The 17,819-nt window shown below is 39.0% G+C and overlaps 1 protein-coding gene across 1 annotated transcript in view; it reads left to right on the top strand.

Annotated features, from left to right (window-relative positions):
* Positions 1-17,819, top strand: part of GUCY2C (guanylate cyclase 2C) — an 82,941-nt gene that overhangs the window by 38,857 nt on the left and 26,265 nt on the right. The window contains exons 12-18 of the mRNA XM_002822972.3: positions 1,293-1,398; positions 4,886-4,948; positions 5,835-5,906; positions 6,355-6,459; positions 12,544-12,630; positions 14,144-14,276; positions 16,622-16,759. Coding sequence (XP_002823018.2) covers positions 1,293-1,398; positions 4,886-4,948; positions 5,835-5,906; positions 6,355-6,459; positions 12,544-12,630; positions 14,144-14,276; positions 16,622-16,759 — 704 coding nt within the window. The remainder of the gene's footprint in view (positions 1-1,292; positions 1,399-4,885; positions 4,949-5,834; positions 5,907-6,354; positions 6,460-12,543; positions 12,631-14,143; positions 14,277-16,621; positions 16,760-17,819) is intronic.

The raw sequence follows: 17,819 nt of genomic DNA, 5'->3' as shown, positions 1-17,819 counted from the left end.
ATAACCATTGCTTTGGGAAGCAATTTGGTGATATCTGTAAGGTTGAAAGTGTACATCCTCTATAGCCCAAGAATTCTGCTTCATCTATACCAGCAGTCCCAGACATTTTGACACCAGGGACTGGTTTCGTGGAAAACAATTTTTGGGGGTAGGGGGAGTTTTGGGATGAAACTATTCCACCTCAGATCGTCAGGCATTAGTTAGATTCTCATAAGGATAAGGAGTGCACAACCTGGATCCCTCACATGTGCAGTTCTCAACAGGGTTTGCGGTCCTGTGAGTATCTAACGCCACTGCTGATGTGACAGGAGGCGGAGCTCAGGTGGTAATGCTGACCTCTCACCTCCTGCTGTGCAGCTTGGTTCCTAACAGGCCACGGACCAGTACCGGTCCATGGCCCAGGGGTTAGGGGCCTAATCCCCAACCTACACTATCTGGGGACTGATACTATCTGAAGGAAACTATACATTTTTAACATTTTGTAGTTGAGATAGGTGTTGTTACATTTTCTCTGTACTTTTCCACTTTCTTTAAACATATTTTTTGAAAAGGCACAGATGAGTAAGAGGAACTGGCTTATTTAGGGATCTGGTGTATTCTTTATGGTTTAAAAATTAACATTTTTGCCTCTCAACGTCACCAACTTTACATTTTTTTCCTGTATTTTTTCCTCACGCCTTCTATGTCATCAGTTTAAATCCTTTACTATCATGAAGGACTGCCTTAGTGAAAAACCTGGGAAAGTGAAGTGAAAAGAAAAGAAAGACTAGGAAACAGGGGTCCCCAATCCCCAGTCCATGGCCTGTTAGGAACCGACCGCACAGCAGGAGGTGAGCAGTGGGTGAGCGAGCGTTACCGCCTGAGCTCCCCCTCCTGTAGGATTAGTCAGGGCATTAGATTCTCATAGGAGCATGAACCCTATTGTGAACTGCGCAGGCAGGGGATCTAGGTTGCACACTCCTTATAAGAATCTAATGCCTGATCTGAGGTGGAACAGTTTCATCCTGAAACCACCCCCTGCCACCTCCTTGGAAACATTGTCTTCCGGGAAACCAGTCCATGGTGTCAAAAAGGTTGAGGGCCACTGCTCTAAAAGCCCATCAGAAATCCTTGCAGGTCCACTGGCAGTAAGTGCTTTTCAGTTTGGAGGACATGGTGTCCTGTCATTGGGCTACCTTCCCTCACGCACATCTACCTGAGCATACCAGGGTTCTAAACTTCTCCCAGTCTTCAGAAGCTGAATGACATGGATACTAATAAAAACCTGTTGACCAGTTTTATTCCTTTCACAGAAAATATAAAAAAGATTATGAACTTCGTCAGAAAAAATGGTCCCACATTCCTCCTGAAAATATCTTTCCTCTGGAGACCAATGAGACCAACCATGTTAGCCTGAAGGTAAACCCTACCTTACCTGTTGAAGAATGGGTGCAATTTGCCAGGTATTTGACAAGACTTAGGTAGCATTGCAGGATATGTGTCAAGAAGGGATAGTTGTTCCAGAAAGCAAGACTTAGTTGTTTTCTAATTTTCAGCTCTCTCCCTTCCCCTTGATTCTCCATTCTCCTACGTGTCAACTAGTTAATCCAATGAGCACCTCCCTGGAGGCTGAGATATGGTGTATTCATATTCTTTGCATCTTATCCAGAAGAGAAATACACATATTGGGAATTTGCCATGGAAGGGATGTAGGAATGGGCAGAGCATTTGAGTTCCCCTAAACCTTGGATGCCAACCTGTCCATACTAAGGGCCGATGACTTGTCTTACTCATTCCTGAAGAAAGAGGCCTCTGCTTATATTTGCTCACATTCACCTTCAACCAGGAAATAGCAGCAGCCGTAACTTCATTTAGCACAGTCAATGCAGGACCTATGCTGTCTCATCCATTCCTCACAGAAACCCAAAATTAAGCTTTATCATCATAATTTTGCTGATGAGGAAACTGAAGGACAAAAGATTAAGAAACAGTGCAGGGACACATACAACTAATGAGTAAGATTACTGTAAGTAATAATAGCTAATACTGAGCACTTATAATGCACCACATGCATTAACCCATTTCATCTTCTCCTGAGCACTGTGAAGTAGCAGGGCGGGAATTCCAGGAACACAGCTACAATTTAAACCCAGTCTGTCTAACTGTAAAGCCTGAGATTGTAACACCTTCCATACACCATATAATTATCCTAGGTTTTATACCAAAGCATATTAAGAGAATATGGAGACCCAAGACCTCCACAGATGGGAATTCATGGACTCCTTCAGAGTAGGGCCAAACTGATAGTGTAGTGTGATTTGAGATACTTCCTTGCTTAAAATCAGCAGCAATAAAATTGCATTTGGCTTAAGTTTGTCTCTGGAATCTCTCTACCAGCTCTTGACCCTCCTCTCCAAGTCCTGTGTGCTGCCCTCTAATGGCTCTGATCCCCTCATGTCTATCCAAAGACCAGGTCTTCCCTTCTTTCAGAAATATGACATGCTCCAATGTGACCCTCCTGCTGCATTCTGAATCTCAACAGAAAAATTCTATTCACAAAGGCCAATCTGTCTCAGCTAAGTGTCAGGATGATATCAATTTAACAGTAATTCACAGTCAGGTGTAAATGACATTAAGACTATTGAATTTCCAAAGAGAGAATTTGTTGACCTAAATGACAAACTGGAAGTACCTAGTGTTAAAAGAAAAACTCTGGACAGACGAAATAGAATTTATTTGAGCAAAAAGTGATTCATGAATTGTGTAGCACTCAAAACCAAAAGAGGTTCAGAAAGCTCCACTCTGCAGCATGGGCAGTGAGCTTTCATAGGTTGTACAAGGAAGTAAAGTACACAAATAACTTGATTGGTTACAGCTAGGCATTTGCTTTATTTGGGCATGGTCTGTTCAGTTAGCTGCCTGTGATTGGCTGAAACCCAGCCATTTGTTACAAAAATAGACTCCTAAATTAGTTTTCAGTTTGCCTGTATACTAAGTTAGGTTGCAGTTTATAGGAACTCATAATACAAAGACAGCCTCATGCCAATGGTCTCCTGCTTATTTAATATAACACTAGGAAGAGGAGAGGGGACTTTCAGAAGGACCGTGTGCACCTCTGTCTCTCATCTTGCCCCAGATGGGCTCCCACATGCTCCACCTCTGCACAAGTCCAGCCTTGGTGTCATTTCTCAAGCATCTCCCCACTGCCTCAAAACCCCATATTTCATATTTTCTCTTTTGGAGTAAGCCCAAAACATGTGTCTCTGTATGTTTTCTTAAAATATAAATATTCCTAGAAGTATAATTCATCCATTTCTTGTCAGTACATACAAAATTTTTATGAGTACAGATTTTATTAGTTCATCAGAATGAATGAGTCACCTGAGTAAGGAAATAGGTCTTTGGGTCAGTAAACTCAAAGTAGGGAAGTTCAAAATTATTTTGATCATGTGATCATTGTTACTCTGAGTTTTAGACAGGCTGGGAAGCAGGCAGATCAGAAATTGCCTGTACAGAGAGCTCATCCGGTGCTAAGAGTCAGGTAGACATGGAGAAAACTCAAGGTCACCCAAAATCAGCAAGGGTGGAAAATACCTACAACCAGACAGGTAGCGGTTCAAGTCTGGATACTTACTGAATGCAGAAATAATGAAGCAAGACTAAGAGATGAGATAATAGAGAGTCAAACATCCCACTGCTAGAACAGAAAGCGTCACAATATCAGACCAAAGATTCCAGACAAAAGAAATCAGGAAAGTCAAAGGGATAGAGTAACAGAAAAAAAATAATCAAGATGATCATTCATTTGAGGGTAAAAAGAGAAGTCTTTTAGCTAGCAAGAGAATTTCACAAAACTTGTCTCATTTAACCCCCAGCTATTTCTATGAGTTGGAATTGTGCAGTAAGGAACTGAGGTCCAAATAGTTTAAATGATGTCATCAAGGTCTGAAATAATAAAAAGAGCGTTAGGCAAGAAGACAAGCCTAGGTTCTGCCATTCTCTTTTTATGTGACATTTAATGTCATTTAACCCTTCTATACTTAAGTTGTTAAATGAGAAGAAAATGAAATGACGATAACTGACATTTGTCAGTCTGCAATGTGCCAGGCATCACGCTTGGACCTTCAGAGAGTCATTTCACTTGCATTTCAAAATGGCCTTGTAAGGTACATTTTAACAAAGATAATAACACATCTCAGGTTTTTATGAGAATCACATTGAAAGATGCAATTGTTCCCAACCTTTTCTCTGTCTTTGGACCAGAAGTCATTAACTGGAAGGCCAAGAGCCATATCTGGCCTGCAGTTGTGAGTGCCTATGTGTGTGCATGTGTTTTGTTCAATATTTAACATTTTAAAAATTAATTGCCAACATACAAATGTCACGAGATAGCATATAAGAATTCTTATTACCAGCTTCTTTTGATGAATAAGATGATTTAGCAACTTTGGGCTGAACCCAGAGCCGACAGGACTGCTTCCCTTAGACACCTGGCCCAGTTTTATCATTTGCATTGCTACTTGGGCCTTTAGGCAAGAGTGTGCAACTCAAATGCACAGCATACTTCCCCAAGAGCATCTATCTGTAGCTACAGGCAGCAATTCCCACGAAAACGGGGTTGGGGAGAAGGGAGCAAAGGAAATCCCTGGTTGAAGTAGGGCCACAAGAGGAAGGGAGGAAACTCATAGCTAAGCATGAGAGCAGTAGATACCTGGAAACATGTTACTGGAGTTCAATTAGTGAGAGGGAACAAGTCAATTACAGCAGTTTTTCTGGAAGCCTGCCTGCCCAGCACGCTATTGAGGAAACAGATGCAGCCCACCTGGAAGAGCCTCTCAGCCTTTGACAGGCAGTGAGTAGGATGAGATATGGAGCTTCCGGAATAATTAGCCTTTTCTTGTGCCAGATCGATGATGACAAAAGACGAGATACAATCCAGAGACTACGACAGTGCAAATACGACAAAAAGGTGACCTCTCCCACTTCTATGAAATATCCACTGGGGTATGCTCTGGGCCTTTTGACCCCTCGTTGCCCTGGCCCCTGATGTCAGTATCACAATGGTGGAAGTGCCCAGTCTGTTCCCAGGGGCTATTCTTAGAGCTTCACAGGGATGGGCAGAGCCCTGCTTCAAGGGTTGCAAAACTCACAGTCCTGGGGAAAATGGAAGACAAATAGAATGTTGGGGAAGGGTGGAGTGTAGGAAGAAAAATTAAATATCAAAGATATTCAGAGTAGTCCAGGGCAACCCTAGTATTATATTTTGGCTCATTGCTGAGAAATACGACAATCTCATATGAGAGCTTTGCATCTTATTTCCATCCTTCCTTCTTCCCTCCCTCCCTTCTGCCTGCCTTCTTTCCATTTAGTCATTCTTAAAGAAACATTCAAGACTGAACTAGACACCAGGGATATAAACATCAATCAAGGCTGGGCACAATGGCTCATGTCTGTAATCCCAGGACTTTGGGAGGGTGAGGCGGGTGGATCATTTGAGGCCAGGAGTTCGAGACCAGCCTGGCCAACAGCCTGGCGAAACCCTGTTTCTCCTAAAAATACAAAAATTAGCTGGGCATGGTGGTGCATGCCTGTAGTCCCAGCTACTGGGGAGGCTGAGGCACGAAAATTGCTTGAACCCGGGAGGCGGAGGTTGAAGTGAGCCGAGATTGCACCACTGCACTCCAGCCTGGGCAACAGAGCAAGGCTCTGTCTTTAAAAAAAAAAAAAAATCAATCAAATACTGTCACTGCTCTCAAAAGTTTACAGTCTAATGAGACACACAAACAAACTGTTATAATATGCATGTAAAGAGTTACACCACAACAGTGTCTCCTAAATTTCATTGATTTTTGCAGCGAGTGATTCTCAAAGATCTCAAGCACAATGATGGTAATTTCACTGAAAAACAGAAGATAGAACTGAACAAGGTATGTAGCCCTTACTTCAAATCCTTGAGAAATAACTTCACTTCATTTCCTCTAATCACTGAGGTTGCTGGTGGAGTAAGAGGCTGACAGAAAAGCCCTCAGGCCAAGAAATGGTGACTATATTTCTTGTTGAAAATTCTACCAAGAGATATTGGAAAGTGAGGTTGATGGTGTAAAAAATTCTGGAAATCTGCTAGTCTTCCCTGGAAAGTGGACCTGATATTATTTGAAAGTAAAGTTTGTATTCAAGGCCTCTTACTGACAAAGGAAAGATTGTTGAATGAGATTGATATAATGTGTGATAAGCAATGGGTACTGACATTCAATTTGTTAAGAGCAACACATGTTCTCAAGGATCTGAAACAAAACACATTTTATTGCCATATTAATTTTTACTGTGGCACCCCGTTCTGCCTAATTTGCTTTGTAAACAAACATGTTCTTCTAGTTGCTTCAGATAGACTATTACAACCTGACCAAGTTCTACGGCACAGTGAAACTTGATACCATGATCTTCGGGGTGATAGAATACTGTGAGAGAGGATCCCTCCGGGTAAGAAACCATGGTCATTTCCAATTTTCTAATCATATAAAAATATTCAGCAGGCCTTTTTAAATATTTACCGAGTAAAATAATATTAGAGAAAATCAGGGAAAGTTGGTGGGGTCACATGCTTTCCAAACTAGATCCCCGAGATTTTTTCAATCAGTCTTATTATGTTTTTATAAACAAGCCAAAAAAAATTCAGGAAAAAGATAATAGATTTGGGGAGGGGAGTAAACAGAGAATGGAAATGGAAAAATGAGTGATTACCTCCACATACATTTTATTTTACATGAATACTTGCTTTTGTATTAAAAGAGAAATGGATAATCATTATGATAGCACCAAATAAGCATTAGAAGACTTGGTCATCATTCTTGGTTCTGCTGCTGTCCAAATTATTACTCCACTCTTGGACTGAGGATCATCCAGGAATTGCCAGATGAGGTCAGGTATTTGGACTGAGCAAGTCCAAAGCAAACAGAGGAACTAAGAAAAAAAGTGAGAATACTAGCTTTCACATTATGCGGTATAAACTCAAATCTACCCTCCAAGAAAAAAACATAGCCCTAAATGTTACTATCTCTTTTAAAACTTATTTCATGCTTGTTATTCTAAAATCTGAGGGCTCTTTCTTTGGATTAATCCCTATGAAATTCAACAGTGGTACAAGGAAAAAGTGACACATTAAGCCATTAACTATATTTAACACTTTGAGAATTCATTTCCTGTATAGCAGAAGGGAAAGCAAGCCCGTGAGGGACTAATGTAATGGAATGTGGTAGAGAAATCTTGAGCAGGGGGCTGGCCAGGAGAATTAAGATCAAAGAGGAAAATGGTGCTAAGGTAAAAGTTCTTTAAAAATAATAAACAAGGCTGGGCACGGTGGCTCACGCCTGTAATGCCAGCACTTTGGGAGGCCGAGGCGGGCGGATCATGAGGTCAGGAGATCGAGACCATCTTGGCCAACCTGGTGAAACCCTGTCTCTACTAAAATTACAAAAATTAGCTGGGTGTGGTGGTGCGTGCCTGTAATTCCAGCTACTTAGGAGGCTGCGGCAGGAGAATCGCTTGAACCAGGGAGTTAAAGGTTGCAGTGAGCCGAGATCACGCCACTGCACTCCAGCCTGGCAACAGAGCAAGACTCCGTCTCAAAAATAAATAAATGAATAATAATAATAATAAACAATTTAAGTATCCAATGCAAAATTTAGAGGAATAACTATAACATAAGGAAACTATTAAATATCAATCATTTTAAATCAAATAAAATAGGATAGAATTTTAAAATGCACTTGCCTCTTAAAAAACAAAATTATTAAAACATACAAGCCTGTCACTTCTAGTTATTATTTAAAACAAACGTGCAAATACACAAAATTGGGAATAAAAAAGCAGTGAAAAGATGTTTTAATTGTGAAAGAATACTTCACGACTATTAAATTGTAATCTTTAAAAAGGGAAAGTTTCAGAAGCAATATAATCATGAAATCTGTTTCAAAAAAATAAATATTTAATTAGGCCAATTCTGAATCAGTTTCAGGGAATAATAAGCCACATGAAACCCTTTGACCAGGCTCTATTAATTGGTATTCTAAAATTCCTGTCTCATTGAAATTAAATGAGGTCTAGACCTCAAGTGAAAAATATTTCTAATTTTGAAAGACCTGAAATAGTTATTATTATTCCTAGAAATGTGTATTTATTTTGTCAGTATCAATTAAAATGATCACTTTCATTATCCATTAAAATGCTCATGTGGTTTTTCTCCTATGACCTTTTGATTTGGTACATTATAATAATATTGTTCCAATCATAGAATTAACCATATCCAAGTGTTTGTGTTATGCTTTTTGTATATACAACTGGCTTAGCATTTCTAGTATTTTATTACGTTTCTTCATCTATATTCACAACTATAGATTTTAGTTTCAATCTTATGCTAACTTTGTTCAATGTTAAATGAATTTGGAGTATGTTCATGTTTTTGTTTAAGTTTAAAATAGTTTTTATATAGATAATGAGAACTACTGTTACTAAACTTCAACATTAGAAGAATTAAGCTGAATTTGGTATTCTCTCTATGGGAATTATAATTTCTTCTATTGTTACTAATGTAATATTATGATATAGTAAGAAATATATTTTGTCTTCATTCTTGGTTCCTAAAACCCCTGTTTTTACTGGGTGGTGGGGGTGAGAAAAGCTCTTTTGTTATTTATAATAACCCCCTTTCAAACATATCTGAGTTATGCTACTTAAGATATGATAGCCATGGAAGACTTCTCTGGCAAGATGACATTAGAGTAAGACACACATGAAATGAAGCTGTGAAACCATAGCTCAGGGAAGAGAAAACCAGGTTTAATATTTGCAACCTGTTCTCAACAAGGAAAACAGCAATTAAATGGTGATATGTCAGAGAAGTCTCAGACCTCATTTCAGAAATATTCCTAGGTTCCCCCATAATAACAACTCTTGTAGATTTAAAAATAAAACAATACTTCCTTAACATTGCAAAGACTGTCTATCATAAAATAACAACTGACTTCATCTGTATTAATGCAAAGACTCCCGATCCCCACCCCTCTACTACTTACTATTAGTTAACTTCTGAAAGTTCTAACCGAAGCACTAATGCATGAAACAGAAATAAGATATACAGTTATTGGAAGGTATCAACATAAATAACAAATAGTGGCTCTCTAAAAGAAAGATATTTATTTGGAAAAGAACATTGTAATGGGAATACATATGCCATCGTAAATTATGTGCATATTCAGAGAGATAAAGGAAGACAAAAGATTTTAAGGGGGAAAAAAACCAAAGAGGATTACATAATTGTTGTGTTACAAAGATCAGTAGCAAGGATGATGCCAGTCAGAGGTTGGACAGGCAGTTGTTGGGCAGATGTCCTTGTATAAGTATTTTGTGTGTGTGAGGTTGTGATGGCCTTTGTGGAAGGCTGAGGTTTCTGTAGAGTCTTTTGTGATAGTTTTTGTTATGAAGGATACAAGCATGACAACCCTCTTTTTCATGGCCTTTTCTGGCTGTATGTGTCAGGATTTTTTCAATATTTGTGACTCCATTCTGATTTTGACAACTTTCACAAAAGCAATAGATTTTTTTTTTTAATTTAAAGATGAGGCTGGATGCAGTGGCTCATGCCTGTAATCCCAGCACTTTGGGAGGCAGAGGCAGGTGGGACACGAGGTCAGGAGTTCGAGACCAGCTTGGCCAACATAGTGAAACCCCGTCTCTACTAAAAATACAAAAAATTAGCCGGGCATGATGGCAGGCACCTGTAATCCCAGCTACTTGGGAGGCTGAGGTGGGAGAATTGCTTGAACCCGGGAGGTGGAGGTTGCAATGAGCTGAGATCCCGCCATTGCACTTCAGCCCCGGCAACAGTGCAAGTCTTCATCTCAAAATAAATAAATAAATAAATAAATAAATAAATAAATAAATAAAAAGATGATATGATTGTTTACCTAGAAAATGCAAAAGCCTCAAATATGAAAAAGTATAAGAAATTTGTATGATGACTAGAAACAAAATAAGTATATAGAAAATAATTTACATATATAATGTATATATCATATATATTACCCAAATTGGTCAGAAAATACAACTCAAAAAATCCTCCTTAATATTTTTAACAAAAGTATTTATTTGAAAATACTCAATGTGAAATGCAAAGAATCAGTTAAGAACACTGAAAGTTTTCTAAGACATTAAATAAATCTTAACAGAACTTAGTCAAGTTCTTAGATAGGAATCAATGATGTGCTAGAACTGGCTTGTACTAGCTCAGAACTGATTGTTAAGTTATTCAAGAACTTGCCAGCCAGTCAGTGTTAAACTTTTGGAAGGTGAAATCATTCAGGGTGGAAATATTTCACATCGTGCTCAGCAAGCATATTATAAATCAGGGCTGTTGCTAACAGAGAGCCGGTTTACCGACACCCTATACCAACAAATTCACATTGAAAATGTATAAATTCTTCTGAAAACAACAAACTTGCAATCAAAGGAAAGACTTTGCTTAATTAACAGAGATCATCAGAAAAAACATATATATACACACATATATATATGAGCAATAATAACTAAAACAATTTTGAAAAAGAGAATGAAGAGGCCACTTGCCAGAAAGTTATTATAATCAAGGCAGTGTAGTGACAGCTCATGAACAAGCAGATGATTTATGGAAGAAAAACACATGGGCTAAGAATACCAGTAAGTATATGACAAATATAACTGCAGAAGGGTAATTTAAAAAATGGTGCTGAGATAATAGGACCTTTTCATTCTCTCTTCCACAAAAGGTTCTTTTCCCATGCTTTTCCCTTTCCCCAAAACTCCTGCCTCCCTTCTTCATTTGATCTCAGCTCAACAGCCATTTCCTGAATGAAGCCATCTTTAATCTTCATAACAAACCCCAGATTTTAGGGGTCAAATCCCCAGATTTTAGGCAATTTTTCATCATACTTATCACAGTTATAATTTTACGTTTATTTGTCTGATTATTTTATGAGTGTCAGTTTCCTTCACCAGACTGTGCACCCTATAACGGGTCTCTTATAATCCCAGCACTAACACAGTCCCTGCTCTAGAGATAAGACTCAATAATTTTAAAAAATAAATATGCAGATCACCTATTAAAATTGCTCAGAAAAAAACATAAATCTGCATATACATTATGATCCCACTTTCATAATATTTATTACATATACTTTCCATATCTACATTAAAAAAGACTAAAAGAAAATACCAAAATGAGAAAAAATTAGATGGTGCAATTAGCAATAATTTTATATTCTTTTTTATATTGTGCAATTTTTTCATATTTTTTATAGTGAACTTGTATTCTTTTTATCATCAAAACAGAATAATATGCTTTTTACAATTTGGCAGATGAGAACAGGGTAAGATGGGTGAATGGTGCACTAAAGGGAGAGAAGGCATAGAAAAGAATTAGTCTGTCTGCCCATAACTCCCCTCTGTCAACTTGGCCTGGTACCCACAGCCCAGCCAGCCTTATCTGAAATGATTAAGGACTTTAGACCCCTCCTTGGAAATTCTTGGTACAGTGCCTGAGTTAAAACTAAAAATCAAATTGGGCTTTTTCCTAAAATAAGAAACTATTGTTATCAGTTAGAGTCCTGTTTAGAGTTCTACCGTGAAGAACAGTTATGTATCAGCTTAATTAAAATCCTGCAACTTGGTAGAACCATCATCATATTAAAATGGTGACTTGAAAATTCCAGATATAGGTGGGGTGCGGTAGCTTGCGCCTGTAATCCCAGCACTTTGGGAGGCTGAGGTGGGCAGATTGCTTGAGGCCAGGAGCTCGAGATCAGCCTGGCCAACGTAGCGAAACCACGTCTCTACTAAAAATACGAAAGTTAGCTGGGCGTAGTGGTGTGCGCCTGTAATCCCAGCTACTCAGCAGGCTGAGGCAGGAGAATCGCTGGAACCCCGGAGGCAGAGGTTGCAGTGAGCTGAGATTGTGCCACTGCATGCCAGCCTGGGCAACAGGGCAAGATTCTGTCTCTAAAACAAAACAGAAAAAAAAGAAAGAAAATTCCAGGTCATACAATTCACAAAAAAATCCAAGATCTCTGTTATTGACAGAGGACTTAGTAAATTAAAAAAAAAAAAGAGCAATTAAGCTAATTTATATAACTGATTATGTGAGTAAAAACACAAGCCTAATGAAGGAATTTTCTTATAGCAATTGCCTGTTTTGAAACATGGGTCCAATTTAGATGAGACAGAACACACAGGGCAGTCACTTGTTAAGCAGTCTCCCAGCCTGCTGCTTATTCCTCTACACCTGTCTGATGGAAGAATTGAAATTTGGGATGCTATGGGTACCTCCTGCTCATATCCAGGTGGCAAAAACCACCCAATGCTTCTTATGCAGAAAAGAAAAAAAAAACAGGTTCATGAAATCCCAGACAATGGAATTCCAATTTGTTACTGATCCTAAGGTTTCATAATTTGAAGATCACTATTTGTTTCATAATAGTCTCTCCACAATATCCTTTCTTGCAACAACTTTTCTTCTTCTTCTTTTTTCCTATTCAGGAAGTTTTAAATGACACAATTTCCTATCCTGATGGTACATTCATGGATTGGGAGTTTAAGATCTCTGTCTTGTATGACATTGCTAAGGTAAGAGACACACACACACAGAAAATATGAAAATTAAATATAAGAAAACAGATCTAACAAGCTATTCAACCTTCTGTGCGTTGGTTTCTTCATCTGCAAAATGATAATAATAGCTATGTCATAGGGCTGTAGGATTTTAGGTTATGAGGATTTTGTGAAATAATTCACGTGCTTATAACAAGACCTGGTATAAGTAAATGTTCAATATATATCAGTTATTATTATTTTATTATATTCTTTGTAGTCTGGGTGTGAGGCACGCAGTTTCATAGATTTTCCAGAAATCAAAATCATATAAAACTACAAGAAAGACAATTGGGCTGGGCGCGGTGGCTCAAGCCTGTAATCCCAGCACTTTGGGAGGCTGAGGCAGGAGAATTGCTTGAACCCACGAGATGGAGGTTGCTGTGAGCCAAGATCGAGCCATTGCACTCCAGCCTGGGTGACAGAGTGAGACTCCATTAAAAAAAAAAAAAAAGACAACTGAATCCTCAACTTTATAAGAGAAAATATTAAGTACAGGAAACCTTCTTGCAGGAATCAATAATAAATGTGGACATGTATATTTTCAGACGTGATAGGAAAACAGAGTGGACACCAGTAACCAGGGCCTCATTCAAGAATGAAGACAAGTTGGTTGTGAGAGGGAGCTGTTTGATACAGTCTTAACTCACCTGAAAGTTACATGGGTTCAGAATCAGTTTGAAAACTGTGTTATGAAAATCGATTTGCCACACACATTTCACTCCTATGATCCAGGCTGCAAACCAGCTTCGGCTGAGACACCCTCTAACCACAAGAGAGAAGCACGTCATCCAAAAACAGCTTCCTCTTTTTTTATTGTTTTATTTTTTGAGATGGAGTCTCACTCTGTCCCCCAGGCTGGAGTACAGTGGCGCGATCTCAGCTCACTGCAGCCTCGGCCTCCCAAATTCAAGTGATTATCCTGCCTCAGCCTCCTGAGTAGCTCGGCCTCTCAAAGTGCTGGGATTACAGGCATGAGCCATCACGGGAGCCAGGCTTCCCCTTTTGAAACAGAATGAATGAAACATTGTTTCAAAATAGGATGAAACCACTTCCACTTTAGGAAATAATATAGCCTGGCACCCTGCCCCTTTGGAAAGGCAAGGCACTATTATTCATATTTTTATTTTAAATTCATGTAAAACAGGACCAGAGAGCTACCCAGGGTCACAGACCAAATAAGTGGAAAGCAGAAACACTTAAAAAAAATCGACCCTTTGCCTCATATTATACACAGCTACTTAAGCAGATATTTTAGACAATTCCCTTTTACTCTGTCATTTAAACAGACTTTGAAACTAGATACAATGTGTAGTCAAATATTAGGGCTTCAGTAATATTGTTAAAGTAAAAACAGTAGGACTAAAATTAAAATCTGATGGTGTGACTATCTGCTGAAATGGTTTCCAAATGTCACTTTTTTCTTTAAAATAATCAAGCAGCTGAAGTGTGTCACATTTCTGTTTTTCTATCATCTAAAAAATTACAGGGAATGTCATATCTGCACTCCAGTAAGACAGAAGTCCATGGTCGTCTGAAATCTACCAACTGCGTAGTGGACAGTAGAATGGTGGTAAAGATCACTGATTTTGGCTGCAATTCCATTTTACCTCCAAAAAAAGGTCTGTAATGAATGAAATGTTCACTAGTTTCCTAACTGATTTTTTTTTCAAACCCATGTAGGGTGGTCAGGAAATTGTAATACTGATCAGAAGATAAGCACTTAAAGCCACAAGAGGCAACAGCTGGCTCATTCTGCAGAACTTCACACTTGTCAGTCAACGAGTATTTCCTGAGTTAAACAAATGTCCTCTGTGGATTTCCTTCATCCATGTGTCCCTTGCTATCACTGAGAAATCATGAAAAACTTAATGGCTTGTGGGAGTGGAACTAGCTGAAAAAAATATAGAAGGTTAGAGCAGGAAGAGACCTTAGACATCATCTAATTTAACCTTTTTCCTTTATAGAGGACAGCACTGACACTCAGATTTGTCCAAGAAGGTAGAGTACAAACCAGAAGACCCATTTCCCATTCAGGACATCATTCATTTATGTGTGGTAATAAGAAATGTTAAGGAAAAAACTCTAACCAGTAAAATATATTCTTACCTCTTTCAGGATTGTGGTGAGAGTCAAAAAAGATAACATAAAGAAAACGGATTTGTAAAGTATAAAGGGCTTTTCATGTTGAACATTTACCCTTTTCTTTACCATGACTCACAGTTAAACAGACTCAGATATCTAGCACTCATGTTGCCTTAAAATACTACCTAGATCCAAACACTAAATTATATTTCTAATTCAACTTTGAGATCCTTTCGTTTTTCCTTAATAAAAGAAAAATTGCAATTCTGTCCCTACATCCACAGCTATGTCAAGCATAGATTGAACTCAATCTAATAATTTCTTATTGAAGACCTGTGTGCCAGGTATGGTTCATGATATAGTAGTACAAATCGTCATCAGATAACCCAGCATGGCAAAAATCAGATAAATTACAAGTCAAATCCTATCATCTTGAACAACACTCACTTATACCTACCTACCTATGGCGTCCGTTACCAGAAATTTTAGCATAAATAGATTTACTTACCTTTTCTACAACCCCTAACCTTTACGATCAACTGTGCATGAATCACAAGTCACAAAAATTCACAAGACATAAATTCAAAAAGGTGATGTACATTTGGACAGAAAACCAAATAAGGAAAGTGTGCATCATCATAAACATATTATTGCACCTAACAACATGAATCTACACATCTTACATTGAAACTGGTGAAGACAAGTCTTAAAAAGTTTATAAGGAGCTAGGTGATCCTGAAAAACTTGCGAAGCATGTTGAAGAAAAATTAATTGCATGCCCCTGTTATTACTAAATAAGGTGTGTAATAAGGATTCAAAACTCGAGTATCTATAGGAGCTAAATACAGCATTGCACTCATGTGAAGTGAGTGAACTAGATGTAAACACTAGGGAATGGCAGGGACAGGAGTAAACTGTGAGTGAATTACATGCGTTACTTTTTTAAGAATATTGTGGGAACCAACAAAAACACCACTGAGGACCCTAGCTGAGTTAGAGGCTGCCAGTATGTTATGCCTAGAAAATATCAACCATAGTATTTTTGTCTTAATGTACTGTCTTTATTTTCTTTTGGCAAATTTATATTTAAATATGCATATATACACATTAAATAATAAATTATAATAATTTAAATAAAATAAATTTAGTACCTATAAAATTTGTATTTTTTTTTTTGAGATGGAGTCTTGCTCTGTCACCCAGTCTGGAGTGCAGTGGTGTGATCTCATCTCACTGCAACCTCCACCTCCCAGGTTCAAGTGATTCTCCTGCCTCAGCCTCCTGAGTAGCTGGGACTACAGGTGCCCGCCACCACGCCTGGCTAATTTTTGTATTTTTAGTAGAGACAGGGTTTCACCATATTGGCCAGGTTGGTTTCAATCTCCTGACCTTGTGATCCACCTGCCTTGGCCTCCCAAAGTGCTGGGATTACAGGCGTGAGCCACTATGCCTGGCCAAAATTTGTATTTTGAAGGTTTTCATAAGTTCATTCTATATGTCCCATAAACTACTAAATTCCTCGACCTCTCATATTCCACTGTATTCATTCAACATATATTTACCACAGTCAGACCCCATTCCAGGTAAACCTTGACAGTTTTCAAGACTATGATCCTAGCAGTTTTAAATAACATATTGCCATATGACCTCACCCAAATCCTAACATTTCACAGTTAGTCTAAAAGGTGTGTGTTCTACCTTTGATCACCAGTATTAGCAAAAATTTTTCAAAAGTTTGGAATCATATCAGTTCAAGGCCACTTACAAGCTATCACCCATATTTAGAGTGGATGGTGTAGGGAATTAGAGAGCAAAAGCAGGTTGGAGGCCTATGAACCACTCACCCCCCTCAACTTTGTAATCTCAGTGTCTGCATTTACAGACCTGTGGACAGCTCCAGAGCACCTCCGCCAAGCCAACATCTCTCAGAAAGGAGATGTGTACAGCTATGGGATCATCGCACAGGAGATCATCCTGCGGAAGGAAACCTTCTACACTTTGAGCTGTCGGGACCGCAATGGTACAACTAAACCCCTTCATGTGTCCCCTCTGGGAGTGAGCCAACCCGCTTTCTAGGCTTACTGAGACCCTAATCTGTTTGTAACTACATCACAATTCCTTCATCTGCAAAATTAATGATTTCCCATCTGCATTATGCATTTTATAAGAATATAAGGAAGACTCAATATTAGAGTGCACTGAAAAGCATAAGACAACATATACTGCCAGGTGTTGTCATTGTCGGTATTATTGTTAATAATCTTCCTTTACAATTGTCCTCTTTCCTTTTGATTCCAATAAGAGAATGTACCTGCTTAACATCTAAACTAGATCACTCTAACAGGATGACATATATATTTTAGTTCTTACTAAGAGTAGATCTATAGTTTTTGGCCACACGTCCTCTCGGGGAAAATGCTTCATTCCATTCATTCAATCCTCACTTACTGAGCATTTATTATGTGCTAACCGTTAACTGTTTGGTGGGGAGTAGGGTGACTAAGGGTTGTAGAGAGGGTGGGGTCAAAGTATGGACAGAAGAAGCCTACTGAAGGCAGTGGTGCCTGAGCTGAGTTTTACAGGGACAGTAGCATTTTTTCTTTTTTTTTCTTTTCTTTTTTTTTTTTTTTTTTGAGACAGTGTCTTGCTCTGTCACCCCCAGGCTGGGGTAAGTACAGTGGCATGATCTTGGCTCACTGCAACCTCTGCCTCCCGGGCTCAAGCAATCCTCCTGGCTCAGCCTTCCAAGTAGCTGGGACGACAGGTGCACACCACCACGCCTGGCTAATTTTTGTACTTTATGTAGAGACAGGCTTTCACCATGTTGCCCAGACTGAGCTCCTGAGCTTGAGTGATCCCCCAACCTCAGCCTCCCAAAGTGCTGGGATTACAGCTTTGAGGCACTGCGCCACACCCGGTAGCCTATCCTTAAGGTAACCTTCTGGTTGTAAGTGGGATGAGACCCTTTCACTGGGTGCCTCATTGAATCAACACCTGTCTACTGAGTGCTGGTCTAGGTTCTGCAGCACTCTCACTGAGCTAAGAGCCATCCAGGAGAGTGAACCAACCGGATTTCTGTT

The sequence above is a fragment of the Pongo abelii genome, chromosome 10, assembly GCF_028885655.2.
Source record: "Pongo abelii isolate AG06213 chromosome 10, NHGRI_mPonAbe1-v2.0_pri, whole genome shotgun sequence".
Classification (NCBI taxonomy): Eukaryota; Metazoa; Chordata; class Mammalia; order Primates; family Hominidae; genus Pongo; species Pongo abelii.
The sequence above is the reverse complement of the archived record's forward strand: the minus strand, read 5'-3'. Positions and strand labels throughout refer to the sequence as shown.